This window comes from Festucalex cinctus, chromosome 7 (genome assembly GCF_051991245.1).
Source record: "Festucalex cinctus isolate MCC-2025b chromosome 7, RoL_Fcin_1.0, whole genome shotgun sequence".
Lineage (NCBI taxonomy): Eukaryota > Metazoa > Chordata > Actinopteri > Syngnathiformes > Syngnathidae > Festucalex > Festucalex cinctus.
This window is the reverse complement of record NC_135417.1, coordinates 1539990-1565541: the sequence shown is the minus strand read 5'-3', so window position 1 is coordinate 1565541 and position 25552 is coordinate 1539990. Positions and strand designations below refer to the sequence as shown.

The 25552-nt window shown below is 39.3% G+C and overlaps 1 protein-coding gene across 11 annotated transcripts; it reads left to right on the top strand.

Annotated features, from left to right (window-relative positions):
• Positions 1-2610: 2610 nt before the first annotated feature.
• On the top strand, positions 2611-25527 carry vwde (von Willebrand factor D and EGF domains). Of its 11 annotated transcripts, XM_077527962.1 has the most exons (32): positions 2611-2979; positions 4387-4577; positions 4828-5059; positions 5174-5251; positions 6756-7003; positions 7077-7166; positions 7815-7974; positions 8251-8465; positions 8676-8749; positions 9551-9827; positions 10716-10912; positions 12086-12813; positions 13829-13965; positions 14048-14218; positions 16239-16343; positions 16410-16524; positions 17069-17328; positions 17667-17886; positions 18552-18689; positions 19265-19453; positions 19843-20088; positions 20389-20484; positions 21442-21537; positions 21639-21734; positions 22004-22099; positions 22188-22283; positions 23087-23182; positions 23258-23353; positions 24581-24676; positions 24759-24856; positions 24938-24976; positions 25284-25527. In XM_077527962.1, exons 1-31 carry the CDS (start codon positions 2709-2711, stop codon positions 24950-24952), a joined length of 5223 nt encoding a protein of 1740 aa, XP_077384088.1. In that variant the 5' UTR covers positions 2611-2708; the 3' UTR covers positions 24953-24976; positions 25284-25527. The 11 variants fall into 11 exon arrangements, 10 of the variants coding, with proteins under 10 accessions (XP_077384088.1, XP_077384089.1, XP_077384087.1 ...); XM_077527963.1 differs by having other exon boundaries at positions 17072-17328; positions 24938-25527; XM_077527961.1 differs by having other exon boundaries at positions 24938-25527.
• Positions 25528-25552: the final 25 nt, after the last annotated feature.

The following is a 25552-nucleotide window of genomic DNA, read 5'->3' as shown; positions in this document are numbered from 1 at the left end:
AGCAAGCAATTTGACGTGAACTGTGTCTCATCAGTCCATTTTGTTGGCCAAAGGTGAAGTGTTGAAATGTAACAAGTCAGTAAAACAAGCGAACGACGGATAAACGCAACGCAACTACTTGCGCAGATGACAGCTGTGTCCCAGCGCAACTACACGAAGGTGCCTGGCTGTCTTGTAGGCCGCGTGAGGAATATAACCGCCTCCTCTCACTCGTAAATCTCCTCGGACCGTCGGCACGGCGGGCGCCTGGAATAAACATCGAGTACGCCGCTTTCTCACAGCTTCCTCGTGCCTGGCCTTGCTCAACCCCGCCATTAAACGGCAATTGGCCTCCGGAATGGAAAAGGTCACACGGCAAAGTGTTGCTGCATTTTTCTCTGATTACAAGGACCAGCTCTAAGCAATCAGCAGGATCTTCGATGGTGCATGGGAGTTTGCCCAACCAGTCTACAATGTGCTTTGTGGACTTGGAGAAAGTGTTCGATTGTGTACCTCTGGGAGTTCTGTGAGAGGGTTCTACAGGAGTTTAGGGTACTGAACCTGCTGATACAGGCTATTTAGTATGGAGGACCAAAACTGCCAAGATTCCAAATAAATAAATGACTAAAAGTGAAAATGAAAACGGATAAAAAATATATATAATTAAAAAATTAAATACAATTGTATTTATTTGGGTATACGTTTTTTGTTTTTATTTCCATTTATAGATATATATTAATTTTTTTTTATATAATAATTTGGCCCTCCATAGTTTAGTCCCTGTACAACCAACGTTAGAGTTTGGTCCAAACAGTAAATCATTTTTTTTTTTTTTTTTTTTTCAGCGAGGCTTGGATGCAGGCAAGGCTGCCTTTTGTCACTGATTTTGGTCAAAACTTTTATGGCTTCCCTGTTTAATTAAGCTGCTGCCCTCGCGACCTGACCCTGGATAAGAGAAAAGAAATAGTTGGACAGCTCACTCTTTTAGAATAACAGTTGGAAATAAAAACAAGCTTTTCATGGTCCTGTTTTTCTTCCTGTCCATATCTGATCATTGGTTCAGTAATATGGGTTGGATCGGACCATTATGCTAATTATTCACTGCAAGTCTTGATTACTACCTGAGCCGTGACTGGGCCTACTGTGTGCTTCTGTTAATAACATTATTCACTCAAACTGAGTGCAATGGCGTTGTTTTCTTCGTTTTTGACGTCGTGTACAAGTCAGGTTATTCAGCGTGAAAGTTCATCCACTTGATCACATAAAATGAGCTCAGATTGAAAGTCAAGCTCCACAATTCCAAAGCTTTGCCTCTTTCCCAGGGAGTACAAGTTTCGGTTCCAGTCTGTTGTGTGTTGGCGCAGGACTGCGGAAAATGTCGGAATTTGATACGTGACTCATACAGGGTTCAAGTATTTGATACACACCGCCGAGACCCATAATAGTGCAGCTACAGTATTGTTTGTTTAGTCCAATTTGATAGGCTATATGGACATAAAGAATTGGGACACACTGGGAAGTAAAAATGGAGAGGTCCTCTTTGAGCAGCTTCCGATCTTCTGGCAAGACTTTCAAAGTATGGAGTGTGGGAATGTTTCTAGGGAACTTCCTTTTTTTTCAGAGAATTCCCCCCATTTTCAGGGGCTTTTTTTTTTTTTTTTTTTTTTTTTAAGAGAATGTTTTCTTTTTGCGGGGATTTTGGACATTTGTGTGCTTGCGTGCGTGGTATGTTTTTGAGGGTTTCTGTCCTTTCCATGTGTGCAATGTATATTTATTGTTGAGATAATTTTTGACTGTTTTAATGAAATTTTGTGTTCCATGTAGGCATTTGTTTTTAATGTTTGGGTGGGGGGGTGCCCTCCATCCCCAGCAAAAATATTGCTTAATGTTCAACTTCTTGTTGAGTCATGCTGTATGCAAATTTGTGTTTACTGGTTTAGAAATGGATAGATAAGGTAAGGGGCGACATGGTGCATGAGTGGTTAGCACGTCCGCCTCCCAGTACTGAGGACTTGGGTTCGAGTCCAGGCTCCGGCCTTCCTTGGTGGAGTTTGCATGTTCTCCCCGTGCCTGTGTGAGTCTGGGTACTCCGGTTTGGGTGCTCCGAATTGTCCCTAGGTGTGCTTGCTCGTGTGGATGTTATTCGTCTCTGTGTGGCCTGTGATTGGCTGGCTACCAGTTCAGGGTGTACCCCACCTACTACCCAAAGCCAGCTGTGGTAGGCTCCGGCGACCCTGGTGAGGAGCAAGCGGTTCAGAAAATGGATGATTGGATCGATAAGGTAAGTGGTTCTCAAAGTGTGGTACGAGTACCGCTGATGGTATGTGGGCTCCCTCTGGTGGCATGCAAATGAATCACTTTATTAAATGTTCAAATTTATGGCTTTGATTTTTTTTTTAATCCATTACAGTTCTTTTAAGTAAAACATTTTAATTGTATTGTACGTTTTTAAGTACATTTGTATTTTATTTATAAATTATATGTATTTGTTTTTATTTAACTCTTATGTGCAATACATAGCACACGTTTGTTGTTTTCTACATTTAAGCTCAGTGTTATTATTATTATTATTATTAATAATAATAATAATAATAATAATATTATTATTATCTGAATCAGCACTGCTTTCATGTTTTTTATTCAAGCACAGTGGCTGTACTATATTGATTGTGAGTAACCTACTTTTGACACACAGTACTTGTGTGTTTTTCTTCCGGTATGTTTCCGGTATGTTTTTGGTGCTTGTGCTCTGTAGCTATCGACGGTGTTGTTGGGTCTGTGTCCCCACTCCCGCCCCTCCTGGCGCTCCACGCGCGGGGAGCCTGCCGGCGACGCAGTCAGCCTGCCTCCAGGCTGCAGTCCGGGGATCCCGAAGCCGGAACTGGACTCCCACTTCCATTTCCACGCGTGAGAGGAGAACTCTACGCAATGTGGGGGATGAGGAGGAGGACGCAGGGCGAGGAAGGATTGACCTCCACCGGAACCAGAGTGAGGAGGACGGTGAGCTTTGGAGTTGGGACGCTTGTCAAACTTGTGGCGTGCGTCATGTTTGCGCCCCCCGACGCAGTGCGCGCGCAAACAGGTACGTTTGCTAACTCTTCTTTTAATTAAACAACCTATTAATTTATTTAACATTGGGATTATTTTAGACCAAATCGTAACGTCTGTAAACAACACACAGGGGGATACTTCCGGTGACAGAAAAGTGACAAGCATTGACCCTTGAAATATGAACCACGTTTAAAAAAACAAAACAAAAAAAACAAACACGTGACAACTTAAATAGAATTATAGGTCTGCTGATTCTACACCTTTAGATTACCGGTCGTTGAAACAGTACACAGACACTGTAAAGTATTAAAGTAAAAATTGTTAGCCTATAGCATAATTGCCTATGTCGTTCGCTGCAATATCAATTAAAAAATGTGCTTGCCATAAAAATTCTTTTTTTGTGTGTGTGTGTGTTCTTCTGCAACTGCACTCTTGCGATTTTTTTCCCCCGAAAAACATTCAGATATGACTTCGCCATTAAGAGAAAGGTCAATTTTTTGCCGCTGTGACGTCATATGGATTTGGGGTCTGTTTTGTTGGTGTGGGGGATGGGGGGTTGTGTAATGATAATTTTTTATCTATTGTTGGGATTTTATGTCTATAATACGGGATTTTTTTCTCCGGATTTTTCTGTACTTTTTGCAGGGATGGTTTTCTGGGAATTTTTATTGGGATTTTGCATAATTTTGTAGGAAATTTCTGTTGGATGTCTTGCAGTAATACATTTTCATCCATTTTTGTTGAGATTTTGTTTGCACTTTAAGCGATTTTTTTCCCCTGTTGAATTTTGTGTCGATTTTTGCAGGGATTTTACTATTGTGTGGATTTTGTATTATTTGTTGTGAAATTATGTTGGATTTCTTGTAGTAATAGTTTTTATGGGATTAGTAATGATGTTTTTTTTCTTTGTTCATTGTTTTCAGGGATTTTTTGTGGGATTTTGTATAACATTTGTGAGAAATTTATGAGGGATTGCTTATATTTTTCATTTGTTTTGTTGGGATTTTGTGTCAATTTTATGGGAATTTTATTTATTTATTTTGGCCTTTTACACAGGAAGATTTGCTGGGATTTTTGTAGGGATTTAATATAATTTTTGTGAGAATTTCTAGCTGGATCTCAAATAGTAATAATTTTTCACATCTTCTGTGTAAATTTTTGCCCTGTTTCTGAATTTTTTTCTGTTGAGAATTTGTGTTGACTTTTTTGTGGCAATATTATTTTATTTGTTTCATTAAAAAGGACTGAAAAAGTCATGATTTTCACAATGACTTGTTATCCCAGTTAGATGGAAGGCGTACCAATGAAGTGTTGTTCCATGTATTAATCACAACTATTGATTGTCTCCTTTTCCAGTCGTCCCTCCCGAGTGTGCCCCTGGGGGCCACGGGATCCTACAGAACGCGTACCGCAGCACCACCTTCAGCTCCAGCTGGCTGCTGCAGTCATCGCCGCGGGACTTGGTTTGCGATCACTCCCTGGCGCCCGGCTGGTACCAGTTCCAGATCTTCGACAAGCCAGCTAGCATGCCCACCCGGTGTGTGGAGGTATAAAGTTTCATCCATCTAACTGCTAAGTAGCGGAAATGACTTTTATTGCCCTCTGCAAAGAAGTCTCTCATGTAAACATCTTGGCTCACGTCGGTATTACTTGGATCCGAATTACATGGAGGATGGGCAGATGGTTTGCATATCGCCATGGAGGATAGATGGATACTACTCGTGATAGACATGCATACTCGAAAAATAATCATTTTTGGAGTTTTGTACTCAAATGAAGCGTTACTGCTTGTGTCAGGTGAACCACTGTGGGACCCAGGCTCCTGTTTGGCTGTTTCTGGGAGAAGGCGAGTCGCTGCCGGGTCCACTGGAGCTTCGGCATTTGACCGCCTGCGCCGCCTGGCAGTTATTCCCGAGCAGCAGCAAGGAATGCTGCTTGTTTCGTATCCCGGTGTCCGTACGCAACTGCGGAGAGTTCTACGTTTACTTGCTGCAGCCCACTCAGGGATGCATGGGCTACTGTGCACAAGGTGGTATTTACGTTGCAATTTTTACAAGAAAGATACTGGTACTTAATTGGAAAAAATTAGGATAAAATGCCCTGATTGCAGCAAATCTGAATTTCTTTACTCTTCTTCTGACAGAAATGGCGGACACGTCACCTTTGACCTCGCTTACTTGCGGCCATGGTGAGGTCAACGTGGACGGAACGTGTACAACGAGTGAGGAACTTGTTTTCTTTTGGTCCATAGCTGTTTTGGGAATCACCAATCACCAAAAGTACCCTATGGAATAAGTTTGGTATTTAGTATTTAAGGGACCTATATTATAGATGTATAATATTTTCCTTATACAGTGAATTACTATGAGGCTTCTTCTACAGGGTGCCAGTATACTGTATTGTTGGCATGTGCTTACCCAACCGAAAAACATAAAGGGAATTTGCTGTGTTCAGAATCATTCACTCAGTCCCTACTCCCCAATCAATATCCAGTATAGGAATATCTATCTGGTTGGCGATTTAGTCAAGAATGTGTAGTTCATTGTATATAAATAAAAAAAATAAAATAAAATCCCTACAGTTGTGAGTGTTAGATTCCTAACAGTCCATGTTTGCCACTCGCACCTGTCTGCTCCTGTTAGCTCCTGTTATCTGGGATGCGAAAACATTGGGGAGGTCAGGAATTCTCCCTTAATGAGGCTTGCGTCTCCACGTCTGTCGGGGGTCTTCACGTTTCCATGGTGATAGCTTGCTTCCAGGCTGAGATTCAAGGTTGTTCAGGCAATGCTTAAAGTCAGATTTTTAAATGTCAATCTAGTGTGAAAAGAAGAATAGAACCATATAAAACAACATTAGTTGTTTTGTTGTTCTATACTTTGTTGGTTGTTACTCGTTTAATTGGTTAGTTGGTTGGTTGGTTGATTATTCGGATATTTAGTCGGATGCTTGGCTGATTCATGAGCTAGATATCTAGCTAGAGAGATGGTAGCTAGCTAGCTAAATTGGTAGCTATATGGCTAGCTAGCTGGCTAGCTAGTTGTTTGTTTGGTTCATGAGTTAGTTGTCAATTATGTACTTGGTTAGTTGGATAGATTTTTATTTACTTGGATATGGTTGGATGGATGTTTATTAGTTGGTCCGTTAGGTGTTGGATATTTTATTTGTGTGGTTAGTGTGTTTATCAGTTGGTTAGTTACTTGGCCAATTTGTTAGTTGGATGGTAACTGGTTTGATGTTTAGTTGGTTCATGAGCTGGTTGTAGCTTAATTAGTTGTTAAGTATTTAATTGCTTAACATGGTGAATAATAGTTGTTTAGTGTTTTGGTTAGTACTTTAGCTGATAATTTGGTTGGATTGTTGGGTATAGTTAGTTAGATGGTTGGATGAATATGGGCTTGGTTAGTTGGTTTAATATTTAGTTGGTGGGTGGTTGGTTAGATGGTTGTTCGTTAGTTATGTTGTTAGTTAGTTGTTTGGATGGTTAATTGGTTGTATATTTAGCTGATTTGCTATTCATTAGTTGGTTGTTAGTTGCATACTTAATTAGTTACTTTGGATAGTTGGTTGGATATATGTCTTTTGACAGTTAGTTAGTTAGTTAGTTAGTTAGTACCATTAAGAAAAATGTTCAATGAACAATTAGATACATGGTCCTTTTTCTTCTTCTTGTTCTATTTCTTCATCTTCTCCTTCTCCTTCTCCTCCTCCTCGTCCTTCTCCTTCAGTGTCTTCAGTCAAGCAGCCTGCTGCGCCGTCTGAACCCATGATCACTCCCGAGTGGACAGCAGGTGGCGTGCATCTGAAGTGCAGCTTCTCCAGCAGCTCCAACAACTTCAGCAGCTCACTGGGCCACGTGGTGGCCTGGTCCCGAGCCTCACCACAGGGCAAGCGAGAGGAACTCAAGCAGGAGACCACCATCCAGACTTGGGCCCTCATTGAGCTGGACGGCTTCAACCTTCGCCTGGGAGACAAGGTTAGGCCTCTCTCGGTCCATAAAAGAAGTCATTAATCGTTGAGTATTTTTTGAATTTATGTCTTTCTCTCAGATTTACTGCTCGGTCTACAGCTTCTTTTTGGACTCTCCGGACATCCATGGTGCTTCAGTGGAAAGTCAGGAGTTCTTTGCGGGAATTCGGGTACTTTTGTTTTTTTGTTTTTTTGGGGGGGGGGTTTCTTGGCAGAATAAGACGCTAAGGCAGGCATTTAGCAGTGTTCAAAAACTTTATTAATGTTTAGGCCTTTCGGTTGTACATCAGTCAGAAACAAAATTGAGAATTGTCAATAACATAATTCTATATCACGTTTTTTTTGGTACCGTAATCTATTTTTAAATGAAATTATATATTTTAATAATTTTTTCATATAGGCCTATATATATATTATATTTTGTACATTGAAATGCATTCTAGCTTGCATTTGTTGTCAAAATACAAATAATAGAATTTTGTATGAAACAATGAATAGAGAAAAAAAAATCATTTTTACATAGTATTTAAATATTGTATAAACTACATGTTATATATTTGTGTATACAATGACATATTTTTAACATAAAATATATAATATTTATATTATCTATTTCATACATTTAAATACATTTTTGCTTGCATAGCTAGATATTAACATAGTATTTAAATATATGAACTGTTCTTCATGCATCTTAATTTAATTTTAAAACGTAAAATGTGATTTAGTATTTTATGTAGTTACGTATTTGATATATTTCTGTGATTTATTTTCTAAATATAAATGCATGTGTATAAATGTTTCTGCGCTGAGTACAGCTGAGACCCGAGGTGAGCGTCCTGTCCGAGGACGGGAAGCTGTACGAGCTGATGGTCGAGAGCACCGTTCCTGTCCTGTGTCTGGATGAGTCGTTGTCATCCTCCTCTTCTCAGTCAGGACATTGCACTCTCTCTTTGATGCTCAGCACAAACAGCTTAGGTGAACACACAAGCCTGCAAGAAAACAAAGCAACATTATTTTAATTGTACACATTACATACATAGCAGACACCCTTGTGATAAGCTGCCTCAACTTTATCGAGCATCTCCCAATTGCTGTTGATATGCAAATGTATACTTTTATTGTTTAATTGGTTATATTGTACAACAGCATGTTATGGTCACATAGCACGAAAAAAAAAGACAGGATGAGATTTAAATTCGTCATGATGAGATGTGCAAAACCTAGTAATGAAAATATGTATGTATGTTGCAGACGAGGCTGTGCTGGGCTCTGACGTGTCCCTGTCCTCATGCTCTGTGGACTTGTCCAGTGGTCCGTGCCAGGACGGCGTGTGCGGCCGGGCTATGGTGCACTACACTGCAATCACAGACTTTGTCAGAGATGGTGACCGGACCACTAACATCTCAATCCGGCCCCTCGTCACCAGCAACTTTGTGTGGAACGGTTACACGCCCGATCCTGTTCAGGTAAAACAAAAAGTGGATGCATAATATAGCCTGGTCTACCCTTGCTATATTGCAGTTTAGCTGTCGCGCCCTTGCACACTGAAAACTAGTTTTGGACAAAATTATAGAAAATTGTGGCAAGCTTCTGTGGGCCATGTAAAATGACGCAGAGGGTCAAATCTGGTTATAAATGATAGACTGTTCTGTATTTATGGATTCTTTCTTTTGTAGCTCAAAGTGAGTGATGTGCCTTCAGCGTACTGTTACTCCTTCACTGACCCACACGTCGTCACATTTGATGGCAGGTACTTCACTCTTCTTTTCATTCATGACATTTGTTATGCAATCAAAATCAACTTGATTTTTTTTCCCGCCTATTGGAAATACACATTCAAGTAAAGTGACTTCATTTTTCCCAAGCTCAAAGTACTAATGATAAATTATGAATGTTTGTTAATTAACATTTTTAATATTTCTAAGTTTAACAAGTGAAATAACAACTGCATAATTAATCTAATTTAATTTATTTTATTTATTTTGTTTATTTATTTGTATTATTGTATTTAATTTTGTATTACCTGCGATTGGCTGGCAACCAGTCCAGGGTGTACCCTGCCTACTGCCCAAAGCCAGCTGGGATAGGCTCCAGCACCCCACGTGACCCTTGTGAGGAATAAGCGGTCAAGAAAATGGATGGATGGATGGATGGATTTTGTAATACTGTATTTAATTTGAATTTTAATTTAATATAAATTTGGTAAAAATTTATTTTTTAAACTCTGTGAACAATTATTAATATTACTGCAACTTATTGAGAAATTGTGTCTTTCTCCATCATATACATTTATATTTGTATATCTGTATTATACAATCAATTGGTGGCCAAGGCGCACACACCAGAACGAGCAGCACGATGCCCATTGAATTGAGGCACAAAAAAACTGTTTAATTTCTTTGCATTCTTTTGAATTATGCCATAATTGTCTGTAAAATAAATTAAAGTACAATATTATAGAGTGCTGTATTTCTGCTGGGTGCTGGTGGGGTATGACTGACTCCTTGTGAGGCGTTCAAGTGTGAAATACTGTTGTATCTTCCCCCCACAGGCACTATGACAACTACCAGGTGGGCACGTTCGTGCTGTACAAGAGCTCCCGCTGGCCGTTTGAGGTCCACGTGCGACAGTGGGAGTGCGGGGGCGGCGGGGCGGCACCCACATCGTGTGCGTGCGGCGTGGCGGCCCGGGATGGCAACGACGTGGTCACCTTGGACATGTGCGACGGGGACGTGGGCCAAACCAAACCTCGCCTCTCGGTGAAGAAGCGAGACCTGAGCAAGAGCGGGGTGCGCGTCCATGAAGCCTACCAGGGACGCAAAATCACAGTAAGTGGCGTTTTTTTGCTGGGTTAAAAAAAATTAAATAATCTATATCTCGTTTTCCCATAAATTTATAAGAAAATAGAATTTTTAAAGGCCTTTTTTTTTTTTTTATCTTAGAATTTTTTTGAAATTTACTGTCCAACATGAATTTAATGTATTTTCTTACATTTATGAAAGACCTGACTTAGTGCACTTTAAGACAATTCGGAATATTTTTAATTTCTGTTTATAATTATTGAATCAGAATTATGAAAATATGTTCATCTTATACTTGCTGATGTCAATGTCTGTGTAACACTTAAGTGATTATAACGTGTGTTACTTTCATTAATAAACTAAATCCTTTAACCAATTACTGCCTCCGCAAAATTTAATTTTCGATTTAGTGTTTGTGGAGTTTTTATCATGTCCTTGATATTTAAGAAGAATTATTGTTCCATAATTAAACTGGATTTAATTTCGGATTTAATTGAAGTGAATCGAATCATATCTGGAGCAAATCAAACTAAACTGAACATTTGGGAATCAAAATCAAATCTATTGAGTAAATTAGAATCGATACCCAGCCCTACGTGACCTTTTGTCCATCAGATTTCAGATTTGTGTTGCTATGTCAAATCGGCCTACATAATCCATATTACTGGTCCATGTAACTTTAGAGAGACAGTGTTACAATTTGAAAACCTATTTGCTATTTTTGGTCGAAGCCCTGTTTAATATAAGAATATTGCTTTGGCGCCATCTTGTGGCATCTTGCTACCAGGAACTACTTTGAAATAAGGGGAAGATCTCTATAAAGTAGTGATGAAGAAATTATAAAATGATGCAGAGGGCCCGATTTGGCCCACGGGCTTTGAATGTGACACCTTGTGCTTTCCACCCTTACCACAGTTGACTTTCTCGTCCGGAGCATTTGTACGCGCCGATGTGGCAGATTGGGGTCTGAGCCTGACGCTGAGGGCTTCCGGTTTAGACAGGGGCCACACCGTGGGTTTGTGCGGCACCTACGACGGAAAACCTGACAACGAATTCCAATCCTCTGCAGGAAGCACACTGAAGGATTTGCAGAGTTTTATCTCTCACTGGAGGTCAGTTTGTTATAGGGATATAACTTTAGCCAAACATCACGATATGATATGAAGCTCACAATATGATAATTATCACAATATTGTGGGGAGGTTGGCGATATTAAAATATGTCACAATATTGTAAAAAAAAAAAATATAAAAAAATAAAAAATAAAGAGCTCATACTAAAAAAAACAAAAGCACAATATTGTGCGTTAGTTACATAACGGCAACCACCTACATATCTAATAACACTTAATATTGAGGCACTTACTTGCTATAATGCATGCGCACATTGAGTTCCTCCACATATTGACTCGGTTCACAAGCAGATTACATTCCCCTTCAGCTGACCATTAGCATGGATTTTAACTCATTTGCTCCCAAAAACATGTAAATACGTTCTATTTTAAATATCACTAATGTCCCAAAGACGTATTTATCCGTTTTTTTGTTGTTGTTGTTGTTTTTTTTTCAATTTTTTTATGCTAGAGCATACAGAAGATGTTGATGCAGTCTCTGAGCTGAAGAGAACAGTTAAAACAAGTAGTAGTATGGTAGTTATTACAAAAAACGGCCAACAGATGGCGGCAGAGTATAAAAGATCAACCAGGGCCATGTTGCAACAAGCTGTTTTCCCCACAGATTTGTGAATAATGATGAAACTTAACTATATTCTAATGCTAATTGCTGCAATATGACAACAGAAATAATACTTTTTTTATGATGAAACAAGACACTCCACGTTTCTAATGCAATAGAACACAATATTTTATGGGCCTTCCAAAATCAGTCAAAAATCCAGTAAAACAACCGGGAGCGAAGTGGGTTGCTTCAGTGAAAATGACTGGGAGTGAATGAGTTAAATATAGAAGGGCCAAAAAAAATGCCTTGTGAAAATTAAACTGAACTTAAAAAGTAGCCACCAGTGCTAGAACTGCACAAATGTAAAGAAACCTGATTTTTTTTTTTTTAACATGTGTTGCTTTCAATATCGTGACATGACAACAATTATATTGTGGCAATTTTAGTATTACCATATTGCCGTTATTGTTACATCCCTAGTGTGTTATGGAGATGCTGGTTTTCAACAAGCAGTATGAACTGCGGTTAACTGCACAGTTATGAAAGCATGACAGCCCTAATTGTAACACGTAGTAGAAACGCGTCTTCCATCTTCTTCCCTCCTGCTAGGCTCAGTCCAGGAAGCAGCCTGTTCGACACCGTACCACCACCACCATCATCGTCCCCTCCGAGTGTGCTCAGTTCACGTAAATTCTGCGACTGTCAATCATCGGCCCAAAGTGGACCACCACCCGCGGGTTCCCCACATGAAGCCTGCTCTCGCCATGGTAACTTGCGCCTCCCCGCCGTCATCCCGTCTCTGGACGTCACGGCCGAGTACATCAGCTCAGTGGAGTTGCACCCTTCCCATCAATTCATCCCTGCCGCTCCACGCCAATCCGACGTGGAGAGCGACGCCTATTTCTTCCCAGAAGACCACGAACCTGACACTCACGTAGGCCTCGATCTGACGTGGCCGACGCCCTCTGGTTTGACTGAGAATGAAGCACGGGCCGAGTGTCGGGGCGTCGTCGCCAACTCCAGCCTCGCCCTGGGCTGCGGGGGACTTCTTGGGGCCGACGTGGTGGCCGGCGCGGTGGAAATGTGTGTCAGCGACTTGCGGTTAAAGGACGAACGATCATGGCTGAACGCCATCCTGCCCCTGCTGGAGAATGAGTGCGAGAGGCGGGTGGTGGAGGAGGGTCAGGGAGGGGCGCGCCAAGTAGATCGCAGGGACCACCGGGACGCTGTGTCTGTGCTCAAGTGTCCTAATCTGTGTAATGGGAACGGACAGTGCTCAGAGTGGGGATGCGTCTGCTTCCCCAGCTTTGGATCCTACGACTGCAGCATCTTGTCTGGTGAGGCAAAACACATCGAGGTAACTGAACAATAATTGTATCAGAACGGTGACCAGTAGCGTACCAAAAAAGTATTAGTCTGAGTACTGATTGGGTTGATTCAGCCTTTTTTTTTTTTTTGCTGCAAAAAGGGTTCTTGTTTGATGTGATGAATGTTGGAACGTTGATAGAGGACTGTTTGAGTATCCTACAGTGGGGTAAAACGTATTTTGCCAAAATCCAATAGGAAGTCTATGGGAAACGGGTCAAATACTCTTTTGCTCCACTGTCAAAATTATAAGGATTCTTGTTATGTAATATTGCACGTTGATTTTTGTGTTTTCATATTTTTAATGTTTACATATTTTCACTGCCTTAAATTTTTTTGGTGGGCTTGCTTCTAGCTACGAAATGTTTTTGCTTTTTAAACTTAAATATTAATTTGTTATTTTGTTATTTTTGCAACTGAAAACTTATTCAATTAATGTTTGTTTAAAAATGTTTGGAATTTTAAAATATTTTCTTTTAAGTTTTTACATTTTATTTTTTAATTTGTTGCTTGCATGTTTTCAATGTTTTAATGTTTACATTACAAAATGGCCTTGCTTTTTTTTTTTTTCTGGCAGGGACAAATATTTAAATTTGCAGTATTTTCTTTACATTTTATTTTTGAATATTAAAAAAAAAAATTAAATAAACTTGTTTTTACACTATACATTAAAATAATAAAATTTAAGGTTTGTTATCATATTTTATGACCTACCTTCAAGTTTTTTTTCTTGTGGTTAATTTTTTTTTGGTTTTTAAATTTGGTGACAAATTTAGCATATTATTTTTTGTACCATTTTTAATATTTTACCTTTTTTTTTTTTTTACTATTATTAAAATGTTCCACAATATACATTTTTTAATTTAATATTTTTCATTTTTAAACTACCTTTTTGGGCAGAAACTACAATCAATATAAAAGCATATAGTGTACTCAAATTTACATTTTAAATTTGACATTTTTGTTGTGTGCGTGTATGTTTTTCAGAGCACACGCCAGAGATCACGGATGTGGAGTCGGGAGGTCTGTGCGACGTCCGCGCCAGCGACTGCTCCACCGTGCACGTGTCAGGGGTCGGCTTCAAGAACGGCCATCAGCTCAAGTGCGAGTTCGTCCAAGAAAAGGTACTTCCTGTTTCTCTTCTTCTTCTACGACTACCGGTACTTCCTGTGCCAAGATTAATGTCCTCTCATGTCTTGTTGCGAGTTGTTGGAAGGCGAGTGGCTTGTGGCCGAGCCTCACTTGGTCGCCGCCACTTTCGTGGATGTGACGGCCGTGGAGTGCCGCTTCCCACCGGACGTTGGTCGAGCTGCTGCGAGCGTGGGTGCGACGGCAGCGGCGACAAATCGACCATTCCTGGCCCGCTGGAAGGTCAAAGTGAGGACAGATCTGATTTTGTTGGTATTGTTGTTGTTGGGGAATTTTTTTTTTTCTTTAAGTATTCAAGAGGCAGCATCATGTCATTTATTAAATTAAAATAAACTACCATGGAATGTATTGGACCAAAAAAAATCATATTTATTTCATTTTAAATTAATATCTTTTCATCAAAGTAAATTCACATTTAATTAAATAAAATGTAAAAATAATAAATAAAATCAAATGCTTAAAGGAAGGCTCCTTTAATTTTACATGTATGGCTTGATTGGCAGTAAATAGTTAGTATAGCTACGAAACATGCATAAGAGCTGAAGAATACACTCCTATATTGATTTATTTAACTTTTTTCAACATAGAAGTACTTCCGTGTTGCAACGCCCCCGAGTGGTGACGTCACTAGTGTGTATACTCGCTTGGGGAACAGTAGTTCACGCAGACATAACAACGAGGAAGACACAAACGTCAGTTATGCCTTACTGTATTGCAAAATTTTGCAAGGCGTCGGCAAGGAAAAACCCGCGAGACCCCCCCCCCCCCCCCCCCCAAAAAAAAAAAAAAAAAAAAAAGCTACTTGAGTAGACAATGGTTTGTTTGCTAAGTGCTGTCAACCTCCCGAAGGACAAGCAGGCGTGCGCGCAGCGAACATTTCAGGCATGAGGACTTCGAATATATGTTACAATTTGAGATGGGGTACGCCACACGCCTAATACTAAAGCCCAACGCAGTACCGAGTATCTTTAAAGAACCAGACGTGGGAAATAATCAAGCCGATGGAGGAGCCGCAACTGCTAGCAACACGGAGCCTTCACTCTCACAACAGCCGACACAAATCGAGGTCTTACTACGGCCACTGAAAGATCTCGGAGAAGCGAAGCAAATTTAAAGCGAAAGGTAGGCATGTTTCGGGGGTGGGGGGGCATTGGTTATTATACTGCACGGACTGTTTTATTTCATAATTCATTTGAAGGTGGCCAACGCAGGGGCACGTCGGCACGTTACCGTAATGCACAGTATTAACAATCGTTGGGGCGGCTGGCTTGACTTCGTCTTTTCGAGTGGCGGCTGGCCTGACCGCAGTGGGACGCTACGCAAAAAAGAAAAAAAAAACAGCTAGGGGAGGTTGGGTGCTGTAACGACGATACATTTAATTTTACTATTTTTTCTTTTTCCTGAAATATTTCGTCAGTTCCACACGTTTTGCATTGCTCGTACTGTGTGTCACTTTACCTGTTGGATATTTGCTCCTCCAAGACTTTTCTTCTTCACATCTTTCATCGCAACCAAAGCTATCCTGAGAATGTCTATTTAGTATTGCCATGTTGAATGTCTGATGTTCCAGGATGCAGTTGAGATTGTCCGCAAGGAACCGATCCTCGAGTTCTTTCATTTCCAGACAGCACACATTCATTAGCGGATTGTCCATTCCTGCAGCTCCCGCACGAGCACCACTCACCCCCCGCCTGATTCACTCGTTCGTCAAAGTTTATTTTGTGCCCGAAAAGACCATCTGGCGCCACAACTTTCACATCCAAGGCAGACTTTCCTTCGGTAGTGTTATTTTGTCGTGTTGGCTCGAAGCGATAAGGTTTAATCCTTCCGGGTTTGACGCTAGATGCACGGCTGCGTTGCATAGTGCTTCCATAGTGTAGCGTTTACACACTAGTGACGTAAACATCCGGGTTATTTAGTCACGTGTAACAAACATGCCGGCGTTCGATTCATTTTAACAATGGTTTAAAAGTTATTAAATGTACATAAAAAAATAATCACGTCACCAAATTAATTATTGAAAAAGTAGCAACTTTTTGCTGCTAAAAATGGATCAATAAGTAAAGTGTCCCTTTAATGTAAAACAAAATAACATAATTAAGAAAATAAGGTAGAATAAAATTGTTAAAGATAATTAAATACAAAGAAAAATAAATTATAAAACAAAGTATACCTAAAGAAAACGCATCCTTTGTATCTGTGAATGTTTTCCAAATGACACATGTTCATCTGCGTTTGTTTACATCAGGTGTCCAACGACGGTTACAGCTTCAGCAACGCTAAAGTTGTGACTGTGTACGACGGAGCATGTCACGTGTGCAGCCTGCACGTCGACCCCCTCTGCTCGCTCAGGGTAAGCGTTTTGACATGATCTTTCTCCTTACTACTAAGCATGTGACCTGGCTTGACCTCCCCCAAGGACAAGACATGCAGCATCGATAGCGTCTGTTATGATGGAGGGCAGTCGCACCCCTTCAACCCTTGTCTTGCCTGTCGACCGAACGCCTCGCAGCTCGCTTGGACCGCCCGCAGCGGTACGACATAATACACACGCGCACACGTATGTACATCATGTAAATTAGTATAGAAGAAATGAAAGAAAATAATGTCGTAAGATGGACAAAAATAACGTGCGATGAAAAAAAATGAAGTAAAATAAAGTAAATAATATTAGGTAAAGTTAAAAAAAAAAAAGAAGAAGTGAAATCATACAGTCAAATGGAGTTACTATGGTCACCCTCTTAAAATAATTTCCAAAGTAATTTTTTTGCAATTTTATTTTTCCTCATGATGTTTCTATTTTTTGTGTTTTCTGAATAATGTGAAAAAAATGACTGAGGTGATTATTTTAATTGTTTAAATTATTGTATAAAAATTAAATATAAATTAAATATAAATAAATCAATAAAATTATATATAAATTACAAATTGTATAAATGTTAATATCATAAAATAAAACAAAAAATGTAAAATAAATAAAATACAATGAAGTAAAAAGAATCAAGGTAATACAAATATATATATATTTATTAAAAATAAATAAAATGTCAAAGTTTGCCTTTTCTGCTACTTGGTCAGCAGAGAACGAGCCCCCCGTACTGGCATCCCTGCCCTCCCTCCTGCGGTCCTTCCAGGGAGAGGAGTTCATCTACCAGCTGCAGGCACGAGACCCCGAGGGCTCGCCGGTGGTTTTCGCTCTCCGCTCGGGTCCCGAGGGCGCGTCATTGTCGCCGTCCGGTCTGATCCGGTGGAAGGTGACATCCCGGAGTGCGCACATGCACGGCTTCGACTTTACCGTGACGGATGACTGCCAAGCTGAGACCTCTGCCTCCCTGCAAGTATGGATGCCCACCTTTGCTACTTTTACTCTGCACGGACCACGACGGCGTTTACTCAACATCATTAACAGTCTTTTTCTAAATTAAAATACACTGTAGCGTTCCCTAATCATGTTGATGGCATCTATTGAGTACCAGATGGATTCAAAACTTCTACTTCTAACTTTGAAAAAGTTTTCTTTTTAGTTTAAAATAGATAAATTCTACCAACAATAATTCCAAATAATACAAGATCCAAATTAATTATCTCCTAATTACAATACACCATTTTCAATTCACATTTGAACTAATGTCCATTATAAAAAGGAAATGTCTTGACGATTGGCGTTTGATCACAGGTGTTGGTGCGTCCGTGCGAGTGCACAAATGGCGGCACGTGCGTGACCGACGTCAACACGCCTGCCAGCAGCGGTGAGCATACATGCGCCTGCCCGGCAGGGTTCAAAGGTCAGCGGTGCGAGGTGGACGTGGACGACTGCAAACCCAACCCCTGCAGGCTGGGACGCTGCATGGACGGACCCGACTCCTTCATGTGCATCTGCCCACCCGGAATGACAGGTGACCTTACACATGTATGTCGAGTTATTAAATATTACAGCAAATGTATACGTATTTGCACGCACGCGCACGCGCACGCACGCACGCACGAAAACGCACACACGCAAACGCAAACGCACGCACACATACACACACAAAAAAAAAAAAAAAAAAAAGAGCAATGATGATAAGACGTTGAATCGGTAAGACTACCGAATGAACAATTCTGAGCTCTTTTTTTTTAAAAAAAGAAAAAAAAATATTACAGCAAATATGGATTTTGAATCGTTGTCAACATTTCACAGTTGGTACCGCCTGGAGGGGGCGGGGCTTCTGGATGAATATGGTCATTCCTTGCCTTTATAACAAGGCAAATTTTCCCCATTGTGGGACTAATAAAGATTGTCTTACTGCATAGCAAATTTACGTAAATTATATTAGTGGAATTTTACAGTAATCATTTTCCCAAATTAACAGTTACGACAGAGTGGACAGTTGACGGCCATCCAAATCTACGTTCTCATTTTCTGATTTCTTTGTGATTGAACAGGCCAGGCCACACACATTCAACATCATAGATACAGGTTCAGGGCAGTCTACGCCTGTCGCTGGAAGTTAGCTAGGATGGGTTCCAGAATGCTCGTGAAAATCGTGTGTTCACGTCGTCACGTGCGATGTGCATTCAGGTGGAACGTGTCGAGAGGACGTGGACGAGTGCGTCTCTCATCCGTGCTTCCCCGGGGTGGACTGCGCCAACACGCTGGGCTCCTTCTCCTGTGGACTCTGCCCACGCGGATACGCCGGCGATGGCATCGTGTGTATTCGTGAGTCCTCTTGGGTTTTATTGGTAACATTTGTTTTAGTTTTTAAAAATTTATTTATTAATTCATTTTATTATATTAGCATTGTTACTCATTTTTTAGTATTTTATCGGTGATTTAAAAAAAATATTTCTTCATAATTCATTATTTTAATTTGTATTATTATTGCTGTTTGATATTAGTGTTTTTATAATTTTCATATTTTGCATTAGTTCTATTTTTATCAGTCATGTTGCCAAGCATTAGTCTTTTAAAAACATATTTACTTTTTTGTAATTTTATCTTAATTATTTTAATACGTAAGTACAATAATTTTGACCTTAGAGCAAGTCTCACACTGTTTATTATTTACTTATTTTGTTTAAAAAGTTGTTGGAATCAATGTTATTTTCAATATTACTTGCTCTTATTCTTTATTTTATTCTTTATTTTTTATTAGTGTTTTTATTTTCATTATTACTTTATCGTTCATTTCATTGCTGTTTTTAGTGTTGTAATTACCATTATTTAATTGTATGTATTTATCTTTTTTTAATAAATTCATATTTTATTTTCTGAAATTCATTTTGCCTTTAAAGCGACTGTAACACCAGTGAGAGTGGGGCCATTCCCCCCGAGGTCCCGAACCCCACCACCCTCACCCTGCTCCCGCGGGCCGTGCCACCCTGGTGTCCAGTGCTTCGAGAGCCCCCATGTGGCTGCTGGATTTGTCTGTGGACCCTGCCCTCCTGGTCTCTATGGCAACGGGACTACTTGCACACCATCAGGTGAGGAGGCAATTTGATTTGTTTTTATTGGATTATATTTGTATTTTTCTACATTATATTTAATTTTCAAAAATTACATAATAATGAAAATAAATAAAATAAAAAATATTTAAAAAAAAGAAAAAAAAAGAAAAAAAAACTGTTGTAAATAAAATGTCCGAGAGGACCTTTTTTTTTTTTTTTTTTTCCCATTTAGCCTAATTAGAACTAAAAAGTCTACACACCCCTTTTCAAATGTCAGTTATTTATGATCAAGATAAATTATTTCAAAGCGTTTTCATCCTCAATTTGGTAACGAGGTTGCGCCTAATTATGTCACCACAATATCTCAGTTGTCTATTGTGATTTTTTTTCTCAAGTCATCTTTTCTAACTTGCAGTGCTTTGCAGGTCAGGCGAGCGTAACGGCTGAACAAATTCCAAGCGGCAGACTAAATTCAGGCAGGGAGATGATGCACACCACCTTCTCCTCATTTTCATCATCCCCCACCTCACCCAGACGGCCCCCTGACAGAAGCAGGAGACCTGGTGCCACTGTTGCCAACTCACGGAGATCTTCTCCTTCTTCGTCTTCTTTGGAGAGAAGTCCCGGACGCTGCCCGCATGGATACGCGGGCGATGGAGTCACGTGCAAAGGTAGGGTCACTATAAAGGATGGGTGGCCCAAACCACTGGTCCTTTTGTTATTGGGCCACACAATAAAAAAAATAAAAAAAAGTAAAAAAAAAATCATATAATGATTTTATCAAATATGTATTGCAGTTTATTTATGTTTTTTAAATGTAAATCAATGTTTAAAAGTTGAACACAACTGAACTCTAATTCGGCAGTTATTATTCACAGCCCACTTCCCACACTTTGAGAATCACTGCTCTAATGGTTAGGGAGTGATTGGAAACATAACAGCACCAAGCCACCATTTTTGCTGTTGTCCAGCTGTATGCAGGTTTCAGTGCGGGAGGAACATGGAGTGCACGCAGCCCAACACGTGCACATGCAAGGACGGATACACTGGATACAACTGTCACATGGGTAAGCCATTTTTTTTTTCTACTCATCTTGCCCATCGTCACCCTGCTGTACCATCCGCATTTGAACGTACAATGTCTGTCTGGCAGGGTTATTTTAGTTAACTAAAACTAAAATTAAAAAAACAATTTTGTTAACGAAATAAAATAAAAACAAAAATGTTTTTAAAAAAATTAAAACTAACTGAATCAACATTTTATGTTTATAAAACTAACTATAATTATGGCAAAAATGTTCTTCATTTTAGGCTTTGGCAGTTAATTTAATGCATGAGCCTTTGGGGATGATTTTAAATATGATTTGAAGTAGATTTAATTTGCTATTAACCGGAATAAGGACGTTTGAAAGTGTGTCACACAGAAGTGACGCTATCTAGCAGCAGCCAATAGAAAAGCACCTTCAGATGATGTCACTCCCATGGTGATTTTTAAAATATTGCGCACAAGTAATACATTAAAAAAAAAAACAAAAAAAAACTAATACTGAAACTAGCTAAAACTAAGTATTTATTAAATAACTAAAACTAATAAAAACTAACAGAACCACTCTGAAAACTAATTAAAATAAATTTAAAAAACAAAACTCAAAACGAAATAAAAACTAACTAAAATGAAAATTCCAAAATTATAATAACTCTGTTGTCTGGACAGAAGATCGTATCTTCGTCTCTTTGGTTCAAGAGAGATCTGCATTGTATGATATTACCGTTAAAAGGTTTGCCGACAAATGGTATGAAAGACAAATTATGGCAAGACATGGGAACCCAGGTAGGATTTACTTTTATTTACGATACTGTGGAAAAAAACGGAGTGTTTCATTCACGTGGGAGGACAGAAAAAATAAGCGTTATGCATTGTGTTTACGTTTTTATATGAATAAAGATTACTTTGACTTGACTTGACTTGAAGACACCTCTTAAGCTAGGAATTGAAGAACTCTTTCCTATATTTGCCACCCAAGCCGTGTGCCGGCCGGACTGCAAGAACCGTGGCAGATGTGTGCGTCCTAACGTGTGTGAATGCCCCCTGGGCTACGGCGGGCCCACCTGCGAGGAAGGTAACGCCCCAACATGAAAACAACATGCCTGGAGACAATTTCTTATGCATTCTTTTATTTCTTCTTTTTTTTTATTGTTGTTTGCTTTTCCGACTGAATAGCGAGCTGCGAGCCGCCGTGCCAACATGGAGGCACATGTCTCGCTAGAAACCTTTGCACGTGTTCTTACGGCTACGTGGGACCAAGATGTCAAATCAGTGAGATGTTCTTTTGTTCATTCGTTTCCTGTCTTGCATTTGGGGGTCAAATAACAATTTCATTCTTATTTTATTACTGCATTGTCCTGAAAATGTTTCAATGTTTCCCTTCGAAGTTACATGTTTATTCCCCCAATATAGTATTACAACTTTATTCTCATAACGTTGTGACTTTTTCCTTTCATAAAAGTACAAATTTCACCCAACTTTCTGGATTATTTTGTAGAAAACAACCTGATTTTTTTTTTTTTTTTGTCAATGTGTGTCAGTGGTGTGCAACAGACACTGTGAAAATGGCGGCGAGTGTGTTTCTCCCGACGTGTGCAAATGCAAGCCAGGCTGGAACGGACCAACGTGCAACTCAGGTACCGCACAAAACAACATAAACAAACAGTCGTCATCATCATATTCATAATATGCAATAGTGATGTCATTGTGTGTGTGTGTGCGCAGCTGAGTGCAGGCCGGTGTGTCTGAACGGAGGAACGTGCACCAGACCAAACGTGTGCGCTTGTCCCGCCGGATTCTACGGCTCGCAGTGTCAAATTGGTGAGAAACTGAATAATAAAAAATAATAATAAAAAAAATACATTTTTGTTATATTTTGACTTATCTTATAAAATTACACATTTATTCTGTCTATATTGTTTTTTCCCCCTTCAACATTATAACTATCTTCATATTGTTTTTTTGTTTTTTTGTTTTTGTGAAATTTCAACTTTATACCCTCAATTTTTCTTATTTCTTTATGAATAATATATATATATATATATATGTATATATATATTTTTTTAAACTACAGATTTTTTTTCACAATATTTTTTTTGTGGTAACATTACATCGTTTTTCCAGTTAAATTTCAACCTTATTACACTGATATGCAAAAACAATATTTTCCCAATACTGTGGATTTCTTTTTGAGGTTAAACTTTTTTCTTATAAAATGTAAATTTTATATATAACTGTTATTTTTGTAATATCGGGAAAAAAACATCTCCTAAAATTATAACATTATTGTACCAATATTATGGCTTTTATTAAACATAATAACAATTTAGTCCACTAAATTTTCTACTTTATTCCGATAACTTTTTGACACTTAGAAATATTTACTCAATATTACTAGATGTTTGTTTGTTGTTTTTTTTTTCCTGGCACAATAATTTTTAAATTGCAAATTTATTACCAATATGTTATTTTAAACGCAATGGAAGCCAATGTAACCTTTATTTGTTTCTTAAACAATATGTTCATTCTCATGAAATTACAACTTCATATGATATTACAACAATATTGTCCAATATTATTGCCTTTTTTTTCTGAAGTTTCTGGTTTGTGTGTGTGTGTGTTAGCTGTGTGCAGCCCACCTTGCAAGAACGGAGGTCAATGCATGAGGAACAACGTGTGTTCATGTCCCGAAGGCTACACGGGGAAACGATGTCAAAAGAGTGAGTCACACACTCATTACACACACGCTAACGTCATGATAATATGTTTGTTTGTGTTTATGTACTATATTGCAGGTGTGTGCGAGCCCACATGCATGAACCAAGGCAAATGTGTTGGGGCCAACACGTGCTCGTGCACGTCGGGCTGGAGCGGAAACAGATGTAACATACGTACGTAGTACGCTAACATATAACTTCGACCAATGCTGCACATTCTTCTTGAATTGGAGGGCAAAAAGTGTCCCTGCACAATTGACCTTATCAAGGATATTGACTAAATACCATGCATCCATAACTACAACTACTGCTACCACACCCCATTATGTACACTCATTACTTAGAGCTACTGTCACCACCACCACTACTGCTACTTGTAATACTACTATTATTATTATTATTATTATTATTATTATTATTATTAATAATAATAACAATAATAATAATAATAATAATAATAAAAGATGTAATGATAATGGCAATATTGTGATATCGCGATATTAAAAATGCCACAATATATCACCGTTGTCGTGTCGTGATATTAAAAGCAGCACATATGTTAAAGAAGTCGGGTTGATTTCCATTTGTGCAGTTCTAGCATCCTCTGGTGGCTATTTTTAGTGCAGTTTAATTTTCACAAGGCATGTTTTGGCCCTTCTATGTTTAAAATCCACGCTAATTGTCAGACGAAGGGGAACATAAAATGCTTGTGAACAGAGTCAGTATGTTGAGGAACTCAGTGTGCTTGCATTAGTAAGTAAGTGCCTCAATATATATATTGTATATTATATTTATATCTTTTTTATATAATTTACAGTATTTCTCATTACTGTAATGTACAAAAGCACATTATTGTGTTTTTTTTTTTTATATTTGTTTGTTTGTTAGTATGAGCCAATTTTTCTTTTACAATATTGTGACCATCTTTTGTATCACCAACTTCTCCACAATATCGTGATAATTATCCTATCGTGACCTTTGTATCGTGATTAGTGTTCTTGCGATACCGATACCAGTATCGGGAGAAGCACCGAGACTGCATTAAAACAGTGGTATCGGCATCGGCAAGTACTAACAAGTAATATGCCGATACCATTATTTCCGACGCTAATGTAGGACTTTGGATGCAGCATCGTATGTCTTGATTGTGCATGACATTCACTGATGTGATGTGTTCACCGCAAGCTGAGCCAAGATATTCTGTTGGCCCTTGAAGGCTCTGAACCAATGGCAGGGCAGATTTTTAATGTTAGGGAAAAAACAAACTAGAGGTATCGGAATCGGTACTGGGTGCCAAAAAATGGTATCGGAACAACACAAATCGTGATAATATCGTCCTGTGAGTTTTGGATATCGTTACATCACTAATAATAATAATAATGCCGCGTGCATCTGTCTTAGCTGTGTGTCTGCAGAAATGTAAAAATGGCGGCGAGTGCGTGGGGCCCAACACATGCCACTGTCCTGCTGGCTGGGAGGGTCTGCAGTGTCAGACACGTGAGTCCAACACAAAACATTGCAAATATTGATTCATAATAATCACAAACATTTGCTGTGTTATTCTCTGCTGCACATGTAGCGGTTTGCAAACAGCGCTGCCTGAACGGGGGGCGGTGCGTGCTGCCCGATTACTGCCACTGTCAGAGGGGCTACAAGGGCCTCACCTGCGCCACTCAGGTCTGTCAGTGCCAAACGGTTGAAAAGTAGCCACTCGGCTACATTCGTCTCATCTCACTGCTCCTTTTGTGTGCTTTGCAGGTCTCGCAAGCGTGATGCAAGATGAAGTGAAGGAAGATGGTGAGCATGCGTATACTGTGTGTAGATATTGTACGAATGGCGTCACCTAGAGGGGACTTGGTGTATTGCACTTGTCTTTTTTTCTCCCCCTACCTCAAATAAAGGCTTTCTTTTGTCACACTAGGTGGCGCACATCGGTTGTCAATTTAGACTTTTAACTCATTCACTGCCAGCAATTGTCAAATCAGTTCCCCATATTGCTGGCCACTTTTGAGCATTGTCTTTCCAAAGCCACAGAATATTTGTTCTTTGGGGAAAAAAAGCAGTGAACCTATCAAAAGCGTAGACTCTCGTCTTTTTTTCTGAGATTCACCTCCCGAATCCCTGTCTTCAACTCCAAAACTCTGCCAATCTCAAATCCAAAGTGAGGCAACAGCACCATCTACAGGGACCTGTTTATCATTACCGTGGTTGACAAACCTGAATTTCAATTCTGTATAAACATCCATTGCAGTGAAAATAATTTCGATTAGTAATATAGTTATTGTTTATATGCTCTTTATCGCTCCTGACAGTAACCCTGTGATTATTAAATGAACACTATGACAAGCAAAATAAAAACTATTTCTAAGATTT